This window comes from Cynocephalus volans, chromosome 11 (genome assembly GCF_027409185.1).
Source record: "Cynocephalus volans isolate mCynVol1 chromosome 11, mCynVol1.pri, whole genome shotgun sequence".
Taxonomy (NCBI): Eukaryota; Metazoa; Chordata; class Mammalia; order Dermoptera; family Cynocephalidae; genus Cynocephalus; species Cynocephalus volans.
In genome coordinates this window covers 125,986,835-126,011,942 of record NC_084470.1, presented here as the reverse complement: position 1 = coordinate 126,011,942, position 25,108 = coordinate 125,986,835, and the positions used below count along the sequence as shown (strand labels likewise).

Below are 25,108 nucleotides of genomic sequence, written 5' to 3'. Positions count from 1 at the left end.
TATTCATGCATTAGTTCAGTTAACGCTCATGACCGGGCAGGGGAGTGTCAATTTTAATTAGAATTTGACTGCAGCTGGAATAACTTAAGATTCAGAAAGTTAGTCATCTGCTCAACTTCACACTGACCTTCCGGCCACTGGGGGAGCCTGAGTTTGCTTCAGGACTGTCTGATTCCACAGCCACACTAGTGTGGTATTCTCATCCCATATTCCTGTGCCTGAAATTCTGGTGGGTCGGTGGGTGTGTGCCCACACATGCACAGATGGAGAGGAGACATCCATTTGCTGGAATCTTCTAGAGCTTTTTATTCAAAGCCTGGTATATGAACCATCAACACTGGCTTCTGGCCAGCTTTTTAGACTTTCGGAATCAAGTCCCCAGACTGCTGAATCACAAGACCCCCCAGGTGGAATGACGGATGTAAAACTTTGAGAAGCATGGATGTTGAGCACAGGAGAAGATTAAGTAAACCCATTAGTAAGGCTTCCTGCTTAGAAATATATTCAGCACTTTTAGTAAAAAACAAAAACATGCTTCTTAAAAAATATGCTTTATTTTAAAAGCTTGCATTTATGCTATCTTGTCCATAATTTCAGACATAACATTCTAATTCTGCAAGACCTCCTAGTCTGTAAAAATGATGCATTATCAGTTTTGGTAGTCATCTTTGAGGTCTGCCTGCAGTGTGCTTTATTAAAAGCAAGCAAAGATTAAAGGGCCCTATTCAAAAATGTGGTTTGCGGCGGAGTCTAATTTGTACCTCTGGGCAAAGGTCATACAGAGGAGCTCGTTAATGCACTCACTCTGGGATGAGATCGATCTCCATACTTCACCGTATCGATCCGGCAGCTCATTGGCGCTCCCCTCCTTGAACGGGTTAGCTCACGTGTGAGTGGAGAGGGGTAGCTTCCTGAGCCTGAGGGTTCTACAGGGGAGCCACCCATGGCAAAAGGGGGACGTTTTCACCTCCTCATTTAGGAGTCCTTTTGGTTCCTAGTGTTAGGATCTTGTACTTGTTTATCAGTTACTCAGAAAAAAGATCTTAAAAGAAATAAGTTGCTTTTCTACTATGGGTAGGGTTTTTCTTCTGTAGTTTTTGTAAACCATGTGTGCTCAAAGCAGGGATTAAATTTATCTGAATAGTCAACTGACTTGCTTTAAGGTGTAACACAGTGATGTTACTAAAACATAGTTCATTTCTTAATTGAAAGATATATCTGCTCAATGTGATCTTTAGCGCTCAGGAGTCACCCCTCTATTCCTTTTTGTCGAAACTCGCTGTCGTTCGTATATATACATGATCATTTAATTGCAGAAACACGGAGGAAGTAGTTTCTTGGAGATTCCAGCCCATGAAACATTTATGTGAGCTTTGTGTACTTCTTCCTAGAAGTAATGGGTCACGTGACTTCTCGAAATAAGGTAGAAACAAACCAAACATTTTCTATTTTTTAAAAAAAATGTAGATTTCAGATTCGAACTGGATACAGACACACTCAGAGTTCTTCCAACTCTCAGAGGTGGTCTCCAGGAGAAACTGGATATTGGGGAAACAGCAACCTCCACAGCCCCCAAGCCTGGATATTTTCGTTGCACTTGATTACAAACTCCTCGAGATGTGTTTCCTTTTCACCCCTGAACCCTGCCAACTGAAGCACAGTACTGTGCCCAGCAATGAGCAGGTGGCTTTGCACTCTAGACTTCCTTTTCATGGGTTTTAAAGCAAATTTGGCCCTGAGAAAGAGAGTGACGCTTGACTCTGAGGCAAGTATACCTAGGCCAAACTTTTGCAAATGGAACTAAACCTCATTCTTTAGATGGGTAATTTCTAAAATATACATCTATGAAATACCACTTTGAAAGCCAAAATATGACTGTTTTTCAGATGCAAAATATCCTTTTTGGATGGATTAAGAGATTTACTGGTCACCAAAAGAACTTCTAGAGAGAGTAGTATTCCTTTAGAGCCCTCAACACAGGAATATGTTAGATATAACATGATGACTAGACATTTGTCAGGTCCCAAATCTTAGGATATACTTCTCCTGTCCCCCACCTTTGTAAACACAGATGGTCACGATATGGAAGAGAATGCAGTTTACTGTTCATCCAGGCTACATCTGAGCTCCTTTTGAGCAATTGAAATAGCAATGAGAAGCCCAGCGTCCTTAATCTGAACTGCCATGTTCAGGCCACTGGTGAGAAATGTGCAGGCAGTTTAGACAAAGCTGAATGGGACTTCAGGGACCTAGTACAGAATAATTCGGCACAAACTCAACTGACCTTGAGCACCTGGCTACATCTGAATTGGTGGAATATTGTTAGATACTCTCTCCTATGAGTGGGTTAGGATTATGATTTGAAATCTTCCTGGGAAAGGTCCTGAATCATTGTCAAGAAAGATTTTTTAAATATTTTTTGGCAGGAAAGAGTCCTAATTGGTCATTGAGAAATAATAAGAAAAGAACTACCTGTTGGACCTGGAAACTCTTTGCTTTCTAATTTGGGTGTAATGGCCAACATCATTAAGGCAAAGACATATAACAGACTAATTTTAAAAACTTCTGCTTATGTTTCTGCAGTTTTGTTATTCCAAAGATCAGAACCCTACCCACACCATAGTGCTGGTTCCTTCACGTTCAAATACAGTAGGGAGCTGACTGTATGGCCAGCTGTGTGAAAAGAGGACTGTGATATGATTGATTTGTTGTAATAACCATTCTCTAGGACTGTATCTGTCTACACAGTCTAGAAATTGAACTGTTTAATTGAACTATTGGTCAGTTCAATTAAAAAATAAATTGACTTAATGAATTGGATAAATTGCCTTCTAGTTTGATATGAATTAAGCAGCCCACTCCAGCAAAACAGCCAGCCAACCAGCTCCCTCTGTACATGCAGCTTGTCCTCAGACAGCCAAGCATTTAACATGAGGGCATGTGCATGAGAGGCCATGAGGATACCTCTAAAAACACAGATAACCACCCCACCTTTCCTCTTTCTCCACAGAATACTTTCCCTCAAAGAATAGTGTATGCGCATGAAAAATGAGAAAAAAAAATTTTTTTTGTCAGTAGTATGCCCATTTTCTGTGTGATTCATACTTTGAATAAAAAACAAACAAAATCAGCCACATAAATTGAGTGTAACTCCTGTGGTGTGAAACCCAGAGGCAATGCTGAGGAATACAGTTCTCTCATTCTCTCTTCTTTTTGGGGGAAGAAAAAAAGAACCCCTTCCTCACCCACTTCCATGAAAGATGCATTCCTTTACTACAAAGGGTATTTCTCCCACTTTACGATGAGAATACTTGGGAAAATGGAGTTTAATACGTTGCATCTTATTTCTCAGCCACCTTTGCAGGAACTTATATTCTGTACAGCAGTGCCCAAATCCTTCTAGATCTTGATCTTTTGTCATTCTGTTCAGATATAAACCCAATATATTTGTAGAGTTTCCTAAGATGGAATAAAAGAAAGGCTATCTAAAAATATGGAAGACATAAAGGGATTGGCTTGGGACTGACCTACAGAGTCCTTGCTTCATGGGGACAGATCCATCAGGGCAATGCATGTGTCACAGGGCGGGGGAGTGCTGGGGCTGTATGTTGGGTGGGGGTGGAGGGGCAGTGCCACATCATAGCCTGCATGCTCTTCTTCCTCAATCTGGAGTAGAAAGAGTATGAAAGTTGAGGCAATGGGAACTGTATTAGAAGACACACCCTCTTCACACACAGGTGCAGCAGACCTATGTATGTCATTGCTAAAAATCTAGCTCATGTGATTTTGATTCCAAAATTATTACTTCATAGCTTGTATAGGACATTTTCCCCCTGTAACTGGCCAGAACAGGGGAACTAAAAAAGTTGTCAAAATTTGTGCCATACAATATTGGTGAACAATTTTTGTTAAAATACAGTCCCTCATTTTTAGATTTGGGCCCTTTAGTGGGGGTGGGGGGCTCCTATACTCCACCCTGCTGAGCTACAAGCAGTTGGAAGAAGGGACACTGGCAAACAGGGGTTCTCACCTGTGGGTCTTCTGGAACTGGGCCCAGGCCAGGAAGGGGCCACCCAGCCCTGTCAGTGAAGATCCACACACGCACCAAGAAGTAGAGGTTGTCGCAGTGCAGGGGTGGGGGGCTGAAAAGTTCAAAAGGAGGTGGTCTCAAACTCTGCTCCAGCGAGCACAGTCAGGGACAGAAGTTTCCCACTGCTGGCAAAGTGCTGCTCCTTCTGTAGTGACCAACGGATGGTTCCACTCACTACCCCCATCCTGATAAAGTTCCATGTGAGCTACTAGGAAAAGGGCCCCAGGATCAAATTATTATTTGCTTAAATATTTTGAGAAGAGTCTTGTCAGTCATATCATATAATGTAAAACTTTGTGGATTTTCAAAAATACGAAGAGATGGAGTTTGGATGTGTTGTCCCCTCCAAAACTCATGTGGAAATTGGATCCCCACTGTGGCAGTGTTGGAAACTGATTGAGTCATGGGAGTGGATCCCTCATGAATGGATTAATGCTCTCCCTGGGGGAGGGGGGATTAACGAGTGAGTTCTTGCTCTATTAGTTCCCGCGAGAGCTGGTTGTTTAAAGGACCTGGCACTTTCTTTCTCTCTCTCTCTCTCTCTCTCTCTCTCTCTGTCTCTCTCTCTCTCTCTCTCTCTCGCTTCCTCTCACCATGTGATCTGCTTTTACCCACCAGCTGCTGCCTCTTTCCACCATGAGTAGAAGCAGCCTGAGGCCCGTGCCAGATGCAGCTGTCCCAGAATCATAAGCCAAATAAACCTCTGTTCTTTATAAATTACGTAGTCTCAGGTATTTCTGTTATAGCAACACAAAACAGACTAAAACACGAAGACAGTGTAGGTTCTCTAGGTTTCTTCTTCATTTTGATACTTCATTCCTTCCTCAGTTGGGACACAAAACTGACCCCTCTTGGGGTTAAGTGCTAGGTGTCAGTTCATCCCCCATCCTGAATCACCTCCACACTTTTTTCCCAAAATAAGAAAGAGCATCTATCTAGATTTTGTACCCAGATAATTCCAAGGTTCTGTCATTTGTTCTCCATGGTTTTGTATTTTATAAACATCCAAAGGACTTTATTTCCCAAATCATAGATTTCTTTACATTTGAAATAGAGAAATTAAATTACGATTAATGCATTTCCTTGCAGGAAAAAAAAATTGGGGCAGTATTATATTTTTTTATTTTTATTTTTATTTATTTATTTATTTATTTTGTCGTTTTAAACTTATCGAGAGAAAATAAGAACATTACTCTTTATTCCTGTATGAAGAAGGCACAGCGAAAGGACACTGGGCTAGGATTGAGAACACCAGGATTCCCGTCCTGTTTCTGGCATCTGAGCTACCTTATATAAATCACAAGTCATTTAGCCTGACTTTTCTCTTTTGTAAAATGAAGTAATTGATCTAAGGGTAGTACTATGTGTAACTAGGTAGTTCAGCTTTGATGGAGCAAGTGTCAATTAAGCAACTACTGTGAGCCCAGGACCAGAGTGTGATTCACAGCGTTACAGTATGGGGGTGTCCTCAGTCTGGGTAATGAGAGGGGGTACTGTTCACAGTGCCAGAGACAGGAAGTTAGATAGGAGCTGTTACTGTTCACATGCCGTGTTGAGAGTACTGGAATGAATACTTCCCAATATGCACTATTGAGAAATTTTTAAGAAAGCAAAAATTGTTTGGTTTACTTAGAAAGAAATAACCTTTCTGCACTTTGGAGCTGAATTTTTGACTCCTAGAGCTCTATCCTTAATTGCCACTGCTTTCTGTGAATCCATTTCTGGTACCTCTGAAGGCATAGACTGGCAGTACACTAGCACTGTGACCTGGAGGGGGCGGTTTAAATTGTGTGAAAGGACTAGTGTTCTGCGTGTCCCTGGGGAAGTGAGTAGAGGAATTCTCCCAGGGGCCTTTGTACCCAGAGAATTCCCATCACTGAACAGTCTTTAGGGAATTCTTTTTTTTTTTTTTTTTTTTTTTTTTGCCTCTTCTCTAATTTCAGTTGTATTTTTGGTGAGTAATATTTAAGCCACTTGGGTTCTTTTCTCCTTTCGTTGGCCAACTGCCTGATTGAAGAAGCCAGGCAAAAAGGACCCAAGGACAAATTCGCCTCTAAAAAAATTTTTTTCTGACTTTGAAACTCAGAACAGAAGAAGTTGCTTTAGTAACCTTAAGAGAGTCACAGAGCATGCCCTGTAGAATATCCCCCGCCTTCTCCCGTTCGTCTCCACCCTGCTATCCATCCCAAGGACCTCGTCCATTTCACAAGGTGTAGGGCAGCCAAAACCTTCCTTAATTTATGCCATACCCACCCATGTCCAGGGGATGAGCATGCTGCATACCTGGAATTCTCCTTTGGCCGGTGGCATTGTTGCCTTTAAGGAAGTGTCTGGAAAATGAGAATTACAATCATAACCCCATTACCCTATTACAAAAATGATCATCATATTCACAAATGCTTTCTTGACATTCCAAGGAAACCAAAAGAAAATATGTTATTCTTAAAAGGATTTTGTCTTCATTGCTTGACTATTATCTGCTGGGTCAAACATGTTAGAGCATTGCTTTAATTATACATAGGAGATTTCTAACTTAGAGGACAGGAAACAGGTAGTGGTCATAAATGAAACAATACCCAGCAAGAGAAAGCACTGGAAAATATTTCACATTAATCTACTTTAAAATATTTCTCTTTTAGTTCATCAACCTTTTCCATCACCTGAAATTTTTTCCTTTGTACTTCATTTAGCACCTCTCATATTTTGACTTCTTTTATTTATTTTGATTTAGGTTTAACTACCATAAAAGGGGTATCTGCTGTGTGCCGGTCACTGAGCTAGGTACATTTACATTTATCTCTTTTGACAAAAACAAAGGCCCTGAGAGCAGCTGAGGTTTAATGTGTTCTTTCCCCCAAGTTACATAGTAAAGGAGAGTGCCAGAATAGCGCCCATGTGTTTCCTTACCGTGTTCAATGGATCTGAACTCTGCTATTAATAAAGGGACCTAAATATGTGCCTTCTCTCCATTTCTGGATTTTCTCAATTTACCTTTGGAATAAAACAGAACATCAGAAAGTTATGTTGTAGGACCAAATCATCTTGGCTTCTCTTAACGTTGCTATCGGTTTACACTGAAGGCATTAAAAGGAACACTCCATGAAGCTAAAATATTGCATCTACCGTGAGGATGTTGTTAGAGCCTAGTGTACTGCATCCATTGTCTACAATCCTCCTTGGAAAAGTCACAAGAGAGATTTCTCTCAGGAGTTCAGTACTAGGAGAAGATGTGTTGCAAGTAATTGCTTTGATTTTATCTCATGTACTACAAATCATGTTAGTAATGATGCTCTGGCTACAAGGAACGAAATTGTGGCCCATTTCCAACAACTGCAACAACCCTTATGGAGCTGATTTGGGGGACTGATCCTATTCTTGGCTTTGACTTATTTTTGTATATTTATTTCCCCTTTATCTCCATTTTCTCATTTATTTTGTTATTTATCTTTTATTACATATACATATAAACTTCTTCCAAATGTTTAAGGATGTGTGGCATTACGATCGTATGTGTATACATATACACACACACTTGTACATATTCATTTTCTAGTTGTTGGTTCCAGAGAATGTAACACTTTGTGTGCTCCCTTGTGCACTAATAATTCTGCATGGGTATGTCTTGTTTGTTCAATTTATTCATGAGTTTCTTGAGGATAAGAACCACATCTCATATTCATTTGTCTCGACAGCACCCAGCACTAGTATGTGCTGTTTGATTTATTGTTGCTTTGGGTGTACTCATAATCCGACAAAATAAATGACTCCTAGGTTAACCATGCCCTTGCACAAACCATCCTTTTCAATACCCATCTCAAAATCTGGGGCTGGGTTGGCCCTGAAGTTCATCAATATGCAAACTCCTATGTTCTTTACTTTGCAAAAGGCCGCAACTTCATGGAAGCTAACCCCACCAAGCCAGCTGACTCATCATGTCAGTGACAACTCTTAGAGGAAGTGTGAACACAGCTCACCTTCTGTGAGTGGCAAAGACCCTCTTTTCTCCCTGTCTCGTTCCATATGAACATGCTTTGACTCTGAAACAGTGGAATGTGATTGATTTCATAAGCCACAAGCAAAAATAGTCTCATTACCTTTCTGTGCCCACCTTAATCAGATCACATGAATTCCATGTGGCTATATACGGAAACTCAAGAGACAGAAGTCTGCCAGGACTGCTGTGTGAACGTTCCTATTTGACCCCCCAAATATGATGAATTTACCATTAGCTTATAATTAATATTTCAACAGGAAGCTTTTTGAAATGTGGAGGAATAAAAGCTGATCAAAATTTGTCCTTTGGTTTGACAAATTCTGAGAACGTAGCTACAATTCTATTTAAAAAGACACTGATTAAATTACATTATATGCCCAGGTGATGGTATATTTCTCAATAGTGATATTTAGCATTTACATACACTATGGAGTTTTTTCTGTAAACCTCAAAGAACGATGACCTTTGAAAGAAATGTAGTCATTTTTGATGGAAGGCTCTCTAACACAAATCACACCGTCCCCAGCTTCTTAAACAGAGGATATGATGAGGCTGTTCTGATTACTTGTCATGGCCGTGAATGCCCACTGTCCTATGCTTGGTTACAGAGTGGTTCCCTTAGGGGTTCCTGAGGTCCAGGGCTTCTGACTTCCTGCACTAAGTGACTCTGGATGGAGTCCAGAAGTAGAGGATGGGTCTGTTTTGTTTTCTGTCTCTTTCTTCTGCTGACAGCTCTCTTATTCATTTCCCAACTGCTACTCTGCTCTTTCACTTTACACCTAATCATGTGAAGGTGGGGCAGGACTGAGGGGCCCGTACTTACCTGGAGATCAAGGACCTCAGCTGGATGACAGCCACTTACCTCCCTCTACTTCCAGTTTATGGTGCCATTTCCAATGGATAAAGTTTCAAAACTCTGGCCACTCAATCAGTGAAGGATTATTGTATTCAATTTAATTTTCAAAGTTCATCGTCACTCAGGTTTTGAACTCCAACTCTAAGAATTCTGGAGAACCCAAATCAACTAATGTAGGTTAATCTGTTACAAAAGGTTATGAGAATGCAGGAGTGATCAGCGTGGGATGGAGCTGATCACGGAGGGCTTCCTGAAGGAGGCAGCTTTTAGAATGATTTTTTTCAGGGCATAGATAGATATTCTAGGTAAGGAGGGCTTCCTGAAGGAGGCAGCTTTTAGAATGATTTTTTTCAGGGCACAGATAGATATTCTAGGTAAGGGATAGTAACTCTATGCCTAGTTGCTAGGATCACAAATTCTTCAAATCCTGGTTCTTCTGCTTACTAGCTGTGTAACATTTGGCAGGTTGCTTACCCTTGATGCCTGAGTCTCCTCTCTGGTAAAATGGGGAATATAATAAGCCTTGCATCACTGAGTATTTGTGAAGATTAAGTGAGTTCACGTGTGTAAAGTGTTTAGAACAGTGCCTGAGAGCACTATTTATGTGTTTCCTAATAGGAGTAAGTCATGAGTAAGATACCAAAAACAAACAGGTGATGTTTACTGAAGAACTAGGATATAATGCGATGTAAAGTTGATATAAGAAAGGTCATTTAATGGAAAGCTCCTCCATCTTTTTCATTACATGGCCCACATAGAATGTGATAATATTTGCGTGCACACCAGTGTACACAGAGCAGGTTGCTCATGGTCAGAGGCAACCGTCTCCAGTTTCTGGCCACGCTAGGCTGGAGGATCTGCAGGCACACCGATAACCTTTTTCTAGCATACACTGGTTAGGGAGCTCTGGTTCAGTGGAGATCTTTGAAGGGAAGTCTAGGGAATTTGGAAGAAGTTCATGTCCAAAGGAATAGCATGACCAAAATAGATAATTCTAGTAACCATTTATATGATGGATTAGAGCAAGAGGGAGAAGCGTGTAAACTATGTAGGTCCTAGATTCTGGAGGACTATTGGCCATGACCTAGATGGGAGGAAGGGGTCGGTGGGAAAGGAAAAGAGATGGCAGATGTAAGGTAGTTAAATCCCTCTGCCTCCTGCTTCCCTCATCTGAAAGAGAGTTCAGATCCAGGGGAGAAAATCCTTTGTTGCTCTACTGGAGAAAGGGGCCGGAATCGTTCAGTTCCCCGGTGAAGTGCTTGACAGATAGGTTTTTGTATTATGGAACAACCACAACCCAATTAGAAAGCACATTGGAACTACTTCTAAGTTATCTCAGAGCAGGGAAGAACTTCTGGTTATAAATCTATTGGGTATTGTGACAATTGACTAGGGGGTTTTACTGGCTGTTATATCTCTTGTACAGTATTGTTTTTAGTGCTTGTTTAATCATTGTTAATGTGAAATCACTTTTTCTTGGACTTTGTAGCAGTTTATTATAGAGATTGCAGATAATCATCAGTGTTCTTTATAAAAACAGTGAAAGATTAAAACAGCTGTGTGTCTGTCATGCCCAGAGCAGGTTTTCGTTAAGATTTGTTAAATTGATTTTGGTTTGTTTGGGGTTATGATTCTTTTTCTCTCTGCTTCTGAACATACCTCTATATTTTTGTAATAATGTCATCATTATCACAAGAAGAAATGAAGACCCACCTCTAGGGATATTATTTTCTTTTTGCCAGAAAGAAAAAAAAAATCAAATAATAGCTGGATTTCATTTGTTATGATTCTGGAGAATCTTCAAATCATTTGTTTGTTTGTTTTTTAACTGTACTTTGTTCCAAGAATAATTCTAACAGAAGCCACTAAGCTAAAAAAAAAAAAAAAGAAAGAAAGCCTTGGTAAGTGATTGTCCAAGGTTGAGGCCTGCTTACACGCACCCTTCTCTGACCACCGAAAGTCTCCCCAAGAAATGGAGTAGGGTAAAGTGTTCCTGACTTTCTTTTGCACATGAGATTAGTAATAGTGGATTTACACTTCACTGGAATCTGAGTTTCTCTCAGGCAGGAATTGTATTTTCGTCACTTGTTTTCTCCAAGTTTTTATGGGGTTTTGTGGGATTTTTTTGGTGGCTTGCCGGTATGGGGATCCAAACCCTTGACCTTGGTGTTGTAACACTACAAGCTAACCAACTTAGCTAACCAGCCAGTCCACTGCCAGGTTTCTGACACAAGGCCTGGCACACCAAATTTAATGATGAGAAACAAGAAATGGGTTTATGTCCATTTTAAACTACCAGTCCACATTGTAGAATGTTTTCCTAAAAATATCTTTCTTAAAGCTTAATCACAATGACTCATGATGTCAATTTTAAAAAGCCACAGCAAGAGGGAAGGTAAAATAACAGCTGAGTTTCTGGGCTATTAAAAGGGAAAGGGGAGGGGGCAACCAAAAGGTTTTGATAAGTTAAATGTGGGCTTGAGAAAGAGCTACACTTTCTTCTTTTAATCATTTGCCGATTTCACTCTCTTATGGGAAAGCACACGCTTCTAATGATTAACGTTCTGGGTTGTGGGAAGCTGTGCTTCATAACAATATGAGACTTGTATTCCTTTACTCTCTCATCTATAATATCAATGCAAATAGTTTCTCTGATGAGTAACTAGGTTTCTGAGATAAGTCCTTTCTTTTATTACAGCTGATAACAGAGGATTGTATAAGGTGGTATTGCTAACTACTAGCGAGAGGTTTTGATATTTTATAAAACTTATATCCCATTGGCTCCCCTCCTGGGCTCCCAAATTGTTCATTGACAGCATAATATCTAGAGAATGTACTCAAAGTAGATTATTTTTCTTCCCTTCCCCCCTTCACAATCCCCTTTAACTCTGTTTTTCCAAAAAAAAAAAAAAAAAAAACTTCAAAATTGCCAACATTTCTTATCTAGAGATAAGGGACAAGTTGGTTATCACGTTTACCCTGTCTTTTTATTCATAGAGCTGCATAAAAACCATGTCGTCCAAAACACTGTGCAAGCTGCTTGCTCACCAATTTCAAGATAATATAAAATATCACATAATCAATTATGGAAAATAATGAAATAGAATGTTGGCATGGAAAACCTCCTTGGAGAATATTAAAACAAGGAATCAGTTGCTCAGGAGGGGTGTTAAAATTACAGTCAGTGAACAAGTCTTTACCAGGGGTCAGCTGTGGGCACAGACCTGTGGAGTTTGTGTGAGAAGGGTCAGCAGGGTCAGGTGCAAGTCGCTGGTGTGTTCACGGCTGTGTAGAGATTGTCATTCATTCCAAAGACACCAAAGGAGTTTGTTACTTATAGTTTGGGCTAAGTACAGAGAAACACAGGTGAAAAGCAGAAAATGGCAGAAGTGGAGGTAATTCGGTTGCTCATTCCTGCATTTGGCAAGCATTCATTAAGTGCCTCTTTTTTGCTAGGCGCTATGGAAGGCACTTTGGCAGCTGCAGTTTCGGGTTCCGTCCCTGCCCTCAAGGAGGGCAGACAGATAAAGAAACAATTACAACACTTTGTGAAAACAGGGAGATTACAAGAGATTATCCTCTGTTAGACACAAAGGAGGAAGTGAAGTACTAATTATAGGAAGTAGACACAGAATTTCACCTATTCCTGCAATTTCTAAAGAAGCAGAGGAAACGGGATATGCACATTTTGAAAGCATATCTTCAACATCTTAAAGGAAAAGACTGGGGAAAGTCAGATTCTTATCTTAGAATTTTAGTATGCCTTAATTATAGCAAACTCTGTCACCATAACTATTTCTGTCACGTTGTATATGAAGGATAGGAGCTATCAAATGCAAATGAAATGGAAGACCCTGATGAGTTTTCTCTAGAAAATATGCTGCTCTTAATTTTCACTCACCTTTTCTTCTTTTCAACATGGCCAGCAGATAGTCTCTTAGCTCTTTGATTTTCCACCTGCAAAATGGGAATGACCCATTTTCTTGCTGCATAAATAATAGGTTCTTAAGCTGGAATCCCCTTTAGGCATCCATAAATGGGCTTTGGAGAATCTATATTCCCCACCCATCTGGAAACTCTATGCCACATTGACGTGTACGGTAATCGTATCTGGGGAAACAATCCCTGAAAAGAGTGCCAAATAAATTACTAAAGCTTCACATCACGGAAAAAAAATGCACGATGGAACCAAATTGCCATCATAGACTGACAACATTTTTAAAAAGATGCTGGTAGTATACGAGAATATAATAAACCCAGAAGAGCAAAGTGCACTTTGTTCTGAAATCACCCCTTAGCATCTGAGAGAGACAGTTCCTGGAATCTGCTGTGGGTGCGGTTGACATGCACATTGCTAGGACATTAGGCCATAGTTCCTTGGGTTAGCTGTTTGCAGAGAAAGTTTTGATAGATCTACTGAGCTGCTGCCCGCAGCCTGACTTGTAATATCACACGACACCCTGGGGACTTTCCTCTAAAGAAAGTGAACTCGCACTGTCAACTAAACCACTGAGTAGTGTTTAGGTGAGCATTGTCCCCATGGGATTAAATTTTCACAAAGGCAGGGACTGCATTTATCTTGTTTACCATTATATCCCAGGCCCTGGCACTTACACCCACCAAATAATTGGCTCTCAAAAAATAGCCGCTTACTTAATAAATGAAATTCTTTTGGTTAGAACGGACATTGGTTTGAAATATTTTTGATAGAGATGTGCTGGGGGATCACCTTTCCTGATCATAGAGCTTGACTGTAGCTTAAATCTCTGCAGGCACTTTTCTTTCCCTTCTAAACAGAACTAACATGGTCTTGCAGTTGGCAGCATCTGTTTGTTATTGTTTCTTCACGTATTGCTTTACACTTTACAAGGGGTTTTCCCATCCACTATCTTGTTTTATCCTCACAACAAGACTTCCCTTACGTATTTTTAGCTGAGAACATGAGGTTTGAGAATGAAGCATGGCCCACCTTTCACAGCTAGAGTGTGTAGAACTGTGCCTCAAATTCTTGTTTTTACTCTAAGTTCAGTGTTCTCCTGACCATGTTTACCATGTCCTGGACCTATAAAAATAAAATTAGCTGCAGACTCTTCTCACTGCTAATGAATCAGTGGCAATTATCCAGGGTCCCACTGAATGGCCACTTTAAAATGAATTTGTTAAAGTGAATTAAATTAACTTGGTTTAGAAAATTCCAGGATGTCTTGATGTAATTTGGAGACACCCTAGAATCTGAAAGAGAGAGAGAGAGAATTTTTAGGCATGTCCCTGAACTTCTCTGAGACCCCATTTTCTCATCTGAAAACTGAATACAATGGTACCAGTTCTGTTAACTTCAAAGGCATGTTCTGTGAGTCAAATCTAAAATAATACACAAAAACTCTTAAAAATATCACACAACATATGAATGTCAAGTGCTACTTTTAAATGTATAGAGTATATCCAAACATGGCTGTTGCATTTGGGTACACCAAGGTTTTTGGCAGGTGTACATTACAAAACTAAGAGTAAACTCTTACAAATAACCATAGAAATGGATCAATATGCTGTCCACATGTGGCTATGTGGACTGTACATGAGGTGGATATGTTTTTTGAAGAATTCAGCTTCTTGGAGGGCAAGATGGAATATGCATCAGGACAAGGCACTTTGCGTTTTAATCCTCACAGCAGTCCTATAAGGGAGGTACTGTTCTTAGCCCATTTTTCAGATAAGATAATGGAAGTTGAGAGAATTTGTGGATAAATAAGTTGTCCATATCATAAAAATAAATTTAGGTTAGCAGCAAAATCATGCTTGGTTAGTGTTCTATTCAGCATCAACAATTTGGATCAACACTGTTGACAAATAATGGCACTGTGCCTCTGTCTCCAAAAGTCATTTGAGCTGTTGTGTTAATTTCCTTTTATATAAATCCTCTTGGCTTGACAGCTTACTAATATCTGTTTGTTATTTCAGCCTCCGTTCAATGTATTAACCTTTAGATACCTTTGGGGTCATTCTAGCAGTATCTTCTGCAGACAGTCCAAGGCGCCCGTACCTCCCACAACATATTTCTAATAGTTCTATTAATATTAGATCAATCTAATGGAGCGCCTTTTCCTAGCAGGTCATTGATTATAAATACTTAGCTTAAGTATTTATATGTGGCCTAAAAACTATTTGTCCAATTGAAAATAATGATTTTCAGGAACAGTGATGTCAATTCTGAGCATCTGAGCATTGGCAGAGACTTCCTTGCTTATAGTTAGTTCTCATATATAGAAAATTATGCAAAAACAAAAAAATAGTACATAGCAGTGTCATTTTTTCCCATTTCTTTTGCAGGTTGATGACCAAATGAAGCTGCTTCAGAACTGCTGGAGTGAGCTCTTAATCCTCGACCACATTTACCGGCAAGTGGTACATGGAAAGGAAGGATCCATCTTCCTGGTTACTGGGCAACAAGTGAGTGTAGAGACCAAAAAAAAAAAAAAAGTCTTTTTATTAAGTATGTTCAGAATGGCAGGAATTTAACTAGGTCAGAAGCACTCTTGTGCTTTGAAAGGGAGAGATTGGCTGCAAATAATTTAGAAAAGATGACTTGGGGCACTCTGTTCCTGCTCCGATGATTACAGTTAAACTTGTAAAAGCAAACATAATCATAAGCATTCTGCTGCATCCAGTCTGCTGGGATTGAAAGTTCTGCTTCCGAGGGTCCGAACAATTGCTAAATCAAAAGCAATGATTAGTACCCGGGTTTTTTTCCCTCGAGCTTCTGCATGAACGTACCACACTGTTTGTCAGCTATTTAAAAACCTTATAAATTGTGGAATCCTTACTATTTTGAAATGATATTGGTGAAAGAGACTGATTTAAATGTCACATACATTCAAAATGGTTTGCATATAAAAGCAAGTAAGTGAGAAGGGACAGGAGTTTCAGTTCTCAAGAGCCAGTCATTCAAAAGGAAGATAAAATGAGAAAACTATTATTAGGTTCTACTCCTTTCTGAATAGATATTTGTCCGATCAACAAATAGTTATTGAACATCCTACTATGTGCTAGTCTGGGACTTTGGCCTATATTAATGGACAAAACAGGAAAAGGTTCTGGCCCTCATGGAACTTAAACATTGTAGCAGGGAGAAGCTGACGATAATTCTGGTAAACAAACCTGTAATATGTTAGAGGTCAAAGTGCTATTGAATAAAAGAAGAAGAGAAAAAGGAATTACTGGGTAAAAGGAGATAACACACATCCATGTATGTGTGATGCCGTGTGACTCATGGATTGCAGTGTTAAGTAGGAATGGTTAGTTTGGCCTTATTGAGATGGTGACATTTGAGCAAAGACTTAAAGGGAAGTGACACTTGTGGATGTCTGTAGAAAGAGTCTACTTAAAGGACCTAATTCCAGCTGTACAGGATGTGCACAAGTCCCTCCACTTTCTCACCCTCCACTCCACAACTGCTGTATTTTTTAAATAAATGCATGGAACACAGTGATTCCTTTAGTCCATTGGGTCATACCTATTCAGGGCACCTCTGCACTGTTCAGCAATGGTGACTTCAGTATTCAGGCACCGTGATCTTTTATATCCAGCCATAAATGTTTATGTGCTGTGAAACCACAGTAGTGCATATTTGAAAATGAAAGGCTATCTCCACATCATTTGCTGTATTATTAATAAATCATATTTTTCCAATCAAAATAAAGGCAAGCACTATTTCAGAGTTTTTGCAGATTGAATTAGTTCAACCATCTCCATCACTATGGAGAGGTACTTTATGCACCTCTCTTGAGAAGAGCTTTCTAGATGAGAAAATAAAGTCTCAATGGGTTTGACTTGTTGTGCTTTCAAATTGTTATTCAGCATTTTCCTCCTGTGAGCCAAGTCATTGGAGGAAATGTACCCATTTTCAGAGTCTAATCACTTATACGTCTCCCACCACTGCCCACCTAGAAGCTGCATTACACAAGTACAGGACTCGGCCCACAAATTAATTTGATTTCATTTTCTTCTGAGCTTCAGAAATCAGATGGGTCTGGGCTGTTCTTTCTCAAAGCACTTTCATTCCTGCTCTTTAGAAATACTCCTTATTTCACATTTCATTTTGCCTTAAGTGCTGCCCCTATGTAAAAGTAATTACCATTTAAAAAGTAGAGAAAGTGCATTTCTTGCCTCTCTGATTTTCAAAACCAAGAATAGTCAAGGAATAGGTGGTATCTGAGTCTTTAGTATCAATCACTACTTCATTGTGCCACGGGGACTGAATGAGTGACTCCCTGGTGGAAAAACAACCTTTTCCTTCCACCTTTCCTGCAGCCTCATCCTTCTAGCTCCGCCCACCCTTTTAAATGCCAAAGCCCCTCCCTACACTTTTTTCACCCAATCCAAGGGAATAGCCTAATGATGAACTATAGTCAGACATTCTCATTTATGGCAATTTTGGAATAAATCTTTCCTGTTGTGGACTAGGCCAGACAAAACATTCTGAACATATCTGGACTTCCTGCAATTTCACAGGATGAAAACAAAAGTGCTACAAAGGAAGACTTCCAAAGCACATGATCTCTCTAACCAATTGAGAAAGATATTTTAATATACATGCTTCTTTCACATGCCCACAGTACCTACTATAATGCTGAATATTTTAGGCACATGAATATGTCACAAACATTAGCTGATTGCACTAAATGAAAACTATCCTATCTCTAACCTGATTGCTGAACTAAGACAGGTTCATTAGGACTTAAGACCCAGAGTAGTCATCCCCACCACGTTCCCACATCCCATCTGTACCCTCTCATACCTTCCAACTTATTCTCATGGGACAGGGGTGCCAATGGTTTTCCAATAATAAATTGCCCTTTGACTGCTGTAGACTATTTCCTGGAACTCTGTGGCCCAGGGAGATGTGAAAATTTCAAGTATAACTTTCTTAGAATGGTAAATACTTCTCTGATTGCAAGGGCAGGGAAACTATATTTTTGTTAAGACAACAACAATAATAAATTATTTGTTGTACACAAATTTTAAGAAGATAGTTAAAAAGTGAAGAAAGAAAGGTGTATACTAAGCATAAGAGTAAGGCAGTATTCTGGAGGGAAAAAATGATTTAAAAAGAGGAAAAATAAGGGAAGTAATTGAAGAAAGCAAAAAAAAAAAAAAACTGTTTCCTCTTTGTTATTTTTATAGTCTAGCAACAATTGGACTATGGATAGAATATATTTTCATTACCAGTGAAGACTGCTCACTCTTTGGTATGAAAATGGTGTGTGTGTGTGTGCATGTGTGTTAAGTACACACATGTAGTCCAGAGTCAGAATGACCTGTGTTCATATCCCCATTCCAGAATTTAATAACTGGCATCTTGTACAAGTCCCTTTATCTTTTGAACATCAGTGTCCTCCCCTGTCCAGTGGAGTTTATAATGGTATCTACCTGAAAAATTTGCAATAAGAATTACAGGAAATATTTCTGTAAAGTGCTGATGTGAAAACTAGAAGTCATCAAAACTAGGCCAACACAAGACTGACATTTATGGAGCCAACAACCCTATGAAGAAAGCTATTATTATCCCCTTTTTGCAGATGAGGAACTGAGGCAAAGAGAAGAGAAGTAGTTGATTCAATGGGAAAACAGTTAATAAATGGTAGAACAGATACTCAGATGCAGGCAGGCTGGTGCCAGTTTGTGTTCTTAACCAGCATGCATGCCATACTGCTTTCCTGTATAACTCATAGATGCTGCAGAGCTCGCCTTCACCACAGGCTTTTAATTTGGTCTTCATGTGTAATTTCAGTGCATGACAGCCTTTATGGAACTTCCAAGCAAATCGTAGTAATTTTAATTTCTCTTTTACTGAGACTAAATGCATGAACTGTGTTTTTTGTTTGCTTTTTAGGGGTTTTTGGTGGTTTTTTTGTTTGTTTGTTTGTTTTGGTATGGCATTATAAATATATTGTAAAGGTAAATTTAAATTATCCAGAAGCAATTTTAATGTGATTATTACTGCTATCAAATTATCTCAACATTAAGAAAAAACTAGAAATAAGAAAAAAATCACTCATAATGCCACTACCCTAAATCAACTGTTTTTGTTGTTTTCTTCCAATTATTGGAGAAATCACATATTTTAAATGAGGGTTTTTCTTATTTTTTTAAATAAAATAATTTATCTGCCACAGAGACTTATTGACCTATTACCATGGATTTGTGCACAGCATGAACTTTAAAATAATGATAGAAGTCTGCTTGCATGATACATTGGTGTCAAGGCCATGATGTTGATATCATAGGAAAAAATTAAATGATTAAATGATATTGTTCCAGTAAAGCATGTAAAGTTTTCCTATACACAGCTTGGCACTCTCCTATAGGAGAGGAATATATTTTTTTATTTGGTTAAAAAAATATTTCTGATGGCCTGATAAATGAAGGGAAATCAAAGATGTGAGGGGGAAAAAAGTTAGACATAGCCCTGCAGTCAATAGTGATAAGAGATGTAATTCACCCATCTAATTAATGACTGTGATGACTGACTGCCCTTTGCATAGTGCTCTGCACTGTGCACTCTCACAGGTAAGCCCCATGACACAGACTCAGATAAGGTGCAAAGATAGTTCAGAGGAGGAAGTACAAGCCAAATAAAATGGGCACTCAAAGCTGATTATCCACATGATTCAGTCTCTACCAGGAAGCACCTCATGCCTTAAGTGAGAGTATTTGATCGACTCTCCTTTGCAAGTTTAGGGCAGACACCAGTGCTTAAAATTCTTTCAGGTTGAGAGGAGCGGTGACGAAGAATTGCTATATAAAACATTAACTACACCTTGCCACCTTTTTCAGCTTCAGCCAGAAGAACTACAGCACTCCCAAATCACTCATTAGACATTTCCAAGTTTGCTTATAGAATTTTCTCCACTGCCCTGTGGTGATTACATCTGGAACAAATGAAATGATTATTCTGAGTATTTAAAGATTAGCAAATGAAATGTACCAATACCAGGGCCAGAGTCCTGACACAAAGGGAGCCCCAGACAGCAATTTTGTATCACCTTGAAACATGCAGTGGTGTTTACACATTGCCTTATAGTGACTCTCGGGACCAACTGAGGGATACCAGGCCCCAGGTGCTCCATGGCCCAATCTTCTGGCTTTTTCCTACTGAATGCAGCTCACTGTAAATAATGTGAATGTATTACAGCAGAGAGGGAAGAAAAAGACTAGACTGAATTTAAAAAACGAAGGGTACCCTGGAGACTGCCACTTGGAGCTTGAAAAGACAGAGAAAAGTTAGATAATATAGCACAACTTTTCTCTTAAACACACTCTCTAGTAAGTTTGCTCAATAAATGTTTGCAGAATCGAGCCCCCTTGTAGCTCATTCAGAACTAGAGTAACTAAAATAGCCCCACTGCAAAGAAGTGCCCAGGACACCAATGCCTAGTATTGAAATGAGGATCCAGTGTTTTACACCAAATTTTTACTTAACCTTAAAGATAGGTGTTGTGTTTAATTGTGTCTTTTAATCAGGCATGTATAAAAGTGTACATTAAATAACCTTATTAAGTAAAAAAGGAAAGAATGGTTATCACTGATATAAAGCACTGTCAAATCAGTACTCTATATTTAGCATCTTAATATTTATGACAAGAATTTATTTCTATCCAGTATTCTAAATACACACACAGGCAGTCACTCACCCATATACACATATATATCTATTGTATGCAAACAATAACAATAGAGTACTTTGAAGTGGGGTCAGGTATTAGTATTTGCATATTGTAGGTAATTAGCAGCCACCGTAACATCATCCTAAGGGAAAGATCTACCAGCAACTTATTATTTTCTATTATTGCGTATCATATTAAAATGACAGGCATCTTACGGTATACAAGTCATCAAAATTTTGGCGATTAGAATGAAAAGCAATTTAGCTAAAACTGTTTCTACCTTCATGATGAGTGAAATTTATCCAAAGGGGACATCAGCTTAAAGTGTTTCTTCAATATCTCCCTTGAATTTAATGGCATAAAGATTACATGTAAAAGACCAATAAATTAATTTTACTAAGTACATAAAAGACAAGGCCAGCTGCTCCTGAAATGAGCACAGACTCTGCATTCAACAATGAAAATATAATTATGTTTGTAATAAAATGTAAGGAAGTTGCAGATCTTTGTGCTGTTTCAGGAATAAATCACCCATCCTCCTTCACAGCTGTGCAATTTGATAAATTATCCTTGAAAGAAATGTTATTGGAGCCCCCATTTAATAAGCATGTTTGAGCTTTCAAATTAGTATGTAAATAAATGTGTAGCTATAAAGTTGTTGGTATATGCCAATTGATTTTGTGAGGTCCGTCTCACTAAATATCTCTCAGTAAATATATAATCCTGTGAAACAATTTAGATTCCTTTCAGTTATAGTGTTCATTTTCAAGTATGAAATTCTAGTATTTGAACGTATTATAGACCTGTTAGAACTACACACACATCAAAATTTAATTAACTCTGTCTTAAAAATTGATAATACTAACCTATTTGTGCTCTATTTTAGCCCAGTATTCCTGGTTCAGGGCTTAACTAGTGATTTTCACTAAAAGGTACTATGTATTTATGAAGCTGCATCTGCAGTGCATTCAATTTTGATTCCAAGCTTAAATTTGGTAGAATTGTCCCAACTACGATCATTTCTTGATACATCACAGAAGTGGGAGGCATTTATCATCATCATCTATCTTAATTGCCGGATTTAAAGATGAGGACACCAAGGGACAGAGATTTTATATGACTTAGCCAAGGCTTTTCATTTGTAAGAGGCAGTGTTGCCCCCGATCTCCTATCTTGTCCCAGGCTCCCCCCACCACTGTGCACCATCAGTCCTTCCTGCTGCCGTGCACTAATCCATCCCATCTGTCTCTATAGAATTTATATTATTACTATCTGAAGTAGTTAGACCATGGGCAGGTTTTAAAGAATTAAGAGCTCAGGCGCTCCTTGTCAGCAAGAACTTCCTTGAAGTACAAAGTTCCCATGTGAGAGAACTGGCAAAATGATAGTTGGGACATCACTTTGTATATGAGACAAATACCTTCATTGTGCTCCACAGAGTTCAGCAGCTTGTCCTGTCTACTTCCAGCTCAGGGTTCAGGTTGCCTGTGTACTGACCCTTTCTTCCACACACTCCTGTTTCAGAGGAGCTCTTAGCACATTTGATGTTTAAATTTAGTGGACAGATGCCAACACACAGGTAGAGGAGGTAGGACAGTGCATGCTTGACACAAGGGCTTTCCTGAATAGCACATTAGCTGTGGCTTTTTCGTGCATAGTTGACTCTATATAAACTGATTGACACCTTTGGGGGTCGTCTTTCCACTACTCATAATTTTTCTCACTCTTGAAAAAGGTTTCTGTACACCCAGTATTCTCTAGTTAAAGCTGAAAATTCAACTCATCATATTTACACAATAAAAAAAGTCCATTCTGCCTTGTTTTTAATTGCAAATTCTGCTCAAGGGACTAGTTCTCCTGCTTAGGAGGCAGCCCTGTGCCTTCTCCTAGAGAAGCAAGTGCAGTCAATTATGGTAATGAAATGTCAATAAATATAAAAATTTAATACAGTCTGCTCTGGATGAGTGGCAGATGAGGACTTGCCTCCCAGACAAATTTGCTGCTGCTGCAAATATTAAATGCACCTGAAAGAGTATCTTGTTGCCTGAGAGTTCTCCAGTAAAAAAAGCATGGGAGCATCGGATACCAACTGGGCTTTCTCATTACGCCGTAACTGCAGCAGCAAAAGCCAGTACTATCACTGACAGCCATCCCAACATCTTAACTTATTATTATAAATTGAACTTCTTATGTCTCCATGAGTAACCTAAGATTGGTACCTAGCAGCGCTTTTTTTTTTTTTTTTTTTTTTTTATTTAAGTGAAAAGGGAAATAAGCCTTTTCCTTTTTGTTTTTCAGACCAAGGAATTATTATTCTTATAAACAAGGTCATTGCTGTCTTTTAAAAGAAGTGTATTAATCTGACATAATCTAGTGCAATCATCAGAAAATAGCAGTTTTACATGATCACTTTTTAGGAAGCAACAAACTAAAGAATAAATATAAAACGTAATTGTTTCGTCATCCACAGGCATGGAATCTTTAACCACGATTACTTTAAAATGTAGTCTCATAGTACAAACAGAGATGTTATCTCTGCCTTTACTTTCCTCATGCATTAGTTAATATCATTGTATACATATAGAATGCTCTGCTGGATTCACTTTTTATGGATAGTATTTTTTCTTTCAGCTTATTCATGTGAGTTAGAATTTTTTTTATCTTATATAATGTAATTTTATAATATAAAAAAGGTATATATACTTGTAAAATTTAGGCAGCCAAAACATGTTTTCTACAAAACCTATCAAAATGATTAGACTTATCGGAATGATTGTGATGCATTTTATAATAATAGCATATATCTCAAACTACTTTAATGGGGAAAGTTCCTTCTGTTATAAGTCTAAATTGCGGTATGATTTATCCATAATTCTTAATCTCAGATCAAATACATATTTCTCATTCTGATAGTCATTAAGACTGTGGTTCTGCATTGCAGGTGGACTACTCCATAATAGCATCGCAAGCTGGGGCCACTCTCAACAATCTTATGAGTCACGCACAGGAGTTAGTGGTGAAACTTCGCTCTCTACAGTTTGATCAGCGAGAGTTTGTGTGTCTGAAATTCCTGGTGCTCTTTAGTTTAGGTAAGAAATCCTTTCTCGTACTATGTACAACCAAAGATTACTAAATGATGCTGAATTTTGAGTGTCTTCAAGTCAATATGCGAGTATGTTTTTGTTCTACCAAGGTAATGCTCCTCCTTTCAGATCTTCAAAGTATATTTTTATGTATATGTCTACATGACTCATAGCCCTTTAGCCAATAGGTTGGGGTGTAGAAAAAGAGTTATTCAGTTGGAGTCCTGGATTTTCTTTATAATTGACAGGTAAACAAATAAAGCTATGACAGAGATTTAAAGGAGATAGCTTGGAAAGATTTGGGGTATCAAATTTTAGCCATCTTTTTACCATTGATAGTGTATATGTGCCTTTTGTTTCAGCTTACCACCAACTGCTGTTTTTATTCTTCTAAAATATGGATAGTAATTAAAATATGTTTCTAAAATCTCTATCAGGATTAACTAGAGAATGTTTATAACCAAATGCATTACTATGCCAGTATAAAAGATGACAGTTGTCAAGGGAAAGGATGCTTCTTTAGGAGAGCTTTGGAGAAGATAGATAACTAAGCAAGACAGATTAGCTAAATCAAGGTTCTCAGTGAGTCAGTTGAGAAAAAATCGCCACTGCTTGGAATAAAAAAAGGATTAAGGAGATGGATTTTTATTGACTTCAAAGGAAGAGATTTTTTTTGCTTGTCCCTTACTTGATTTCTGTATTTCGTTGGCTTAATAAAGCCAACTTAAATAAACTTTTTGCCAAGTCCATTTATTACTTATTGGCAGACAGCTGAGGGAGGCAACTTCCTTGAATGAAAAACATGCAGAAATCAGATTTACCAACATATGTTTTTTCTTTAGTCTTCAGTTATAAGATAGTGGTGAATTCATATCCTAAGAAATAAAACAATAAAACGAACTGCAAAGTAAAACAGATGTGTCTACTCTCCAAATTCGGTATTTTAGTTTTAAAACTCTTCTTGACAGCACTGCACAACTGTTGCTAATAAAGGAGTGGTTTGAAGTAATAGAACCACTGTTAATTTTTCACATCTAGTCAACATTTAAAATAAAAAGAGAGTTTTCATATTTTGGAAAATGTGATAAATATAGCAAAAAGAAATGTTACTGAAAATGTAAAAAGACAACAGAATTTTATAGATGTAGTGTTCAAAGGTTCACAGTGCCAGGACTGGATCCTGTGTGGTTTCTGTGTTAACTGCAATACACAGGAAAGTTCTATTCAAGTAAATCTGCATCTTTTACCCAAGAACAGATTTCAGAAAGGCAAGAGGGAGATAGCATAGGCCTTTTTGATGTAATCTCACAAATTATTCTGGTTTATGGCAAGACCTTAGTCTTTACAGCTAGTACATTTGATCAGTAATTAAGTGGAAAGTGTGGTAATATATGTAAGAAATCTTATAGCATCTTAGTGATA

The 25,108-nt window shown here is 38.5% G+C and overlaps 1 protein-coding gene across 2 annotated transcripts in view; it reads left to right on the top strand.

The window, feature by feature from the left end:
- The window catches only part of NR5A2 (nuclear receptor subfamily 5 group A member 2), a 119,178-nt gene that overhangs the window by 51,690 nt on the left and 42,380 nt on the right, over positions 1-25,108 (top strand). For both annotated transcript variants that reach the window (XM_063115127.1, XM_063115126.1), the window contains 2 exons: positions 15,268-15,387; positions 23,545-23,692. In XM_063115127.1, coding sequence (XP_062971197.1) covers positions 15,268-15,387; positions 23,545-23,692 — 268 coding nt within the window. The remainder of the gene's footprint in view (positions 1-15,267; positions 15,388-23,544; positions 23,693-25,108) is intronic.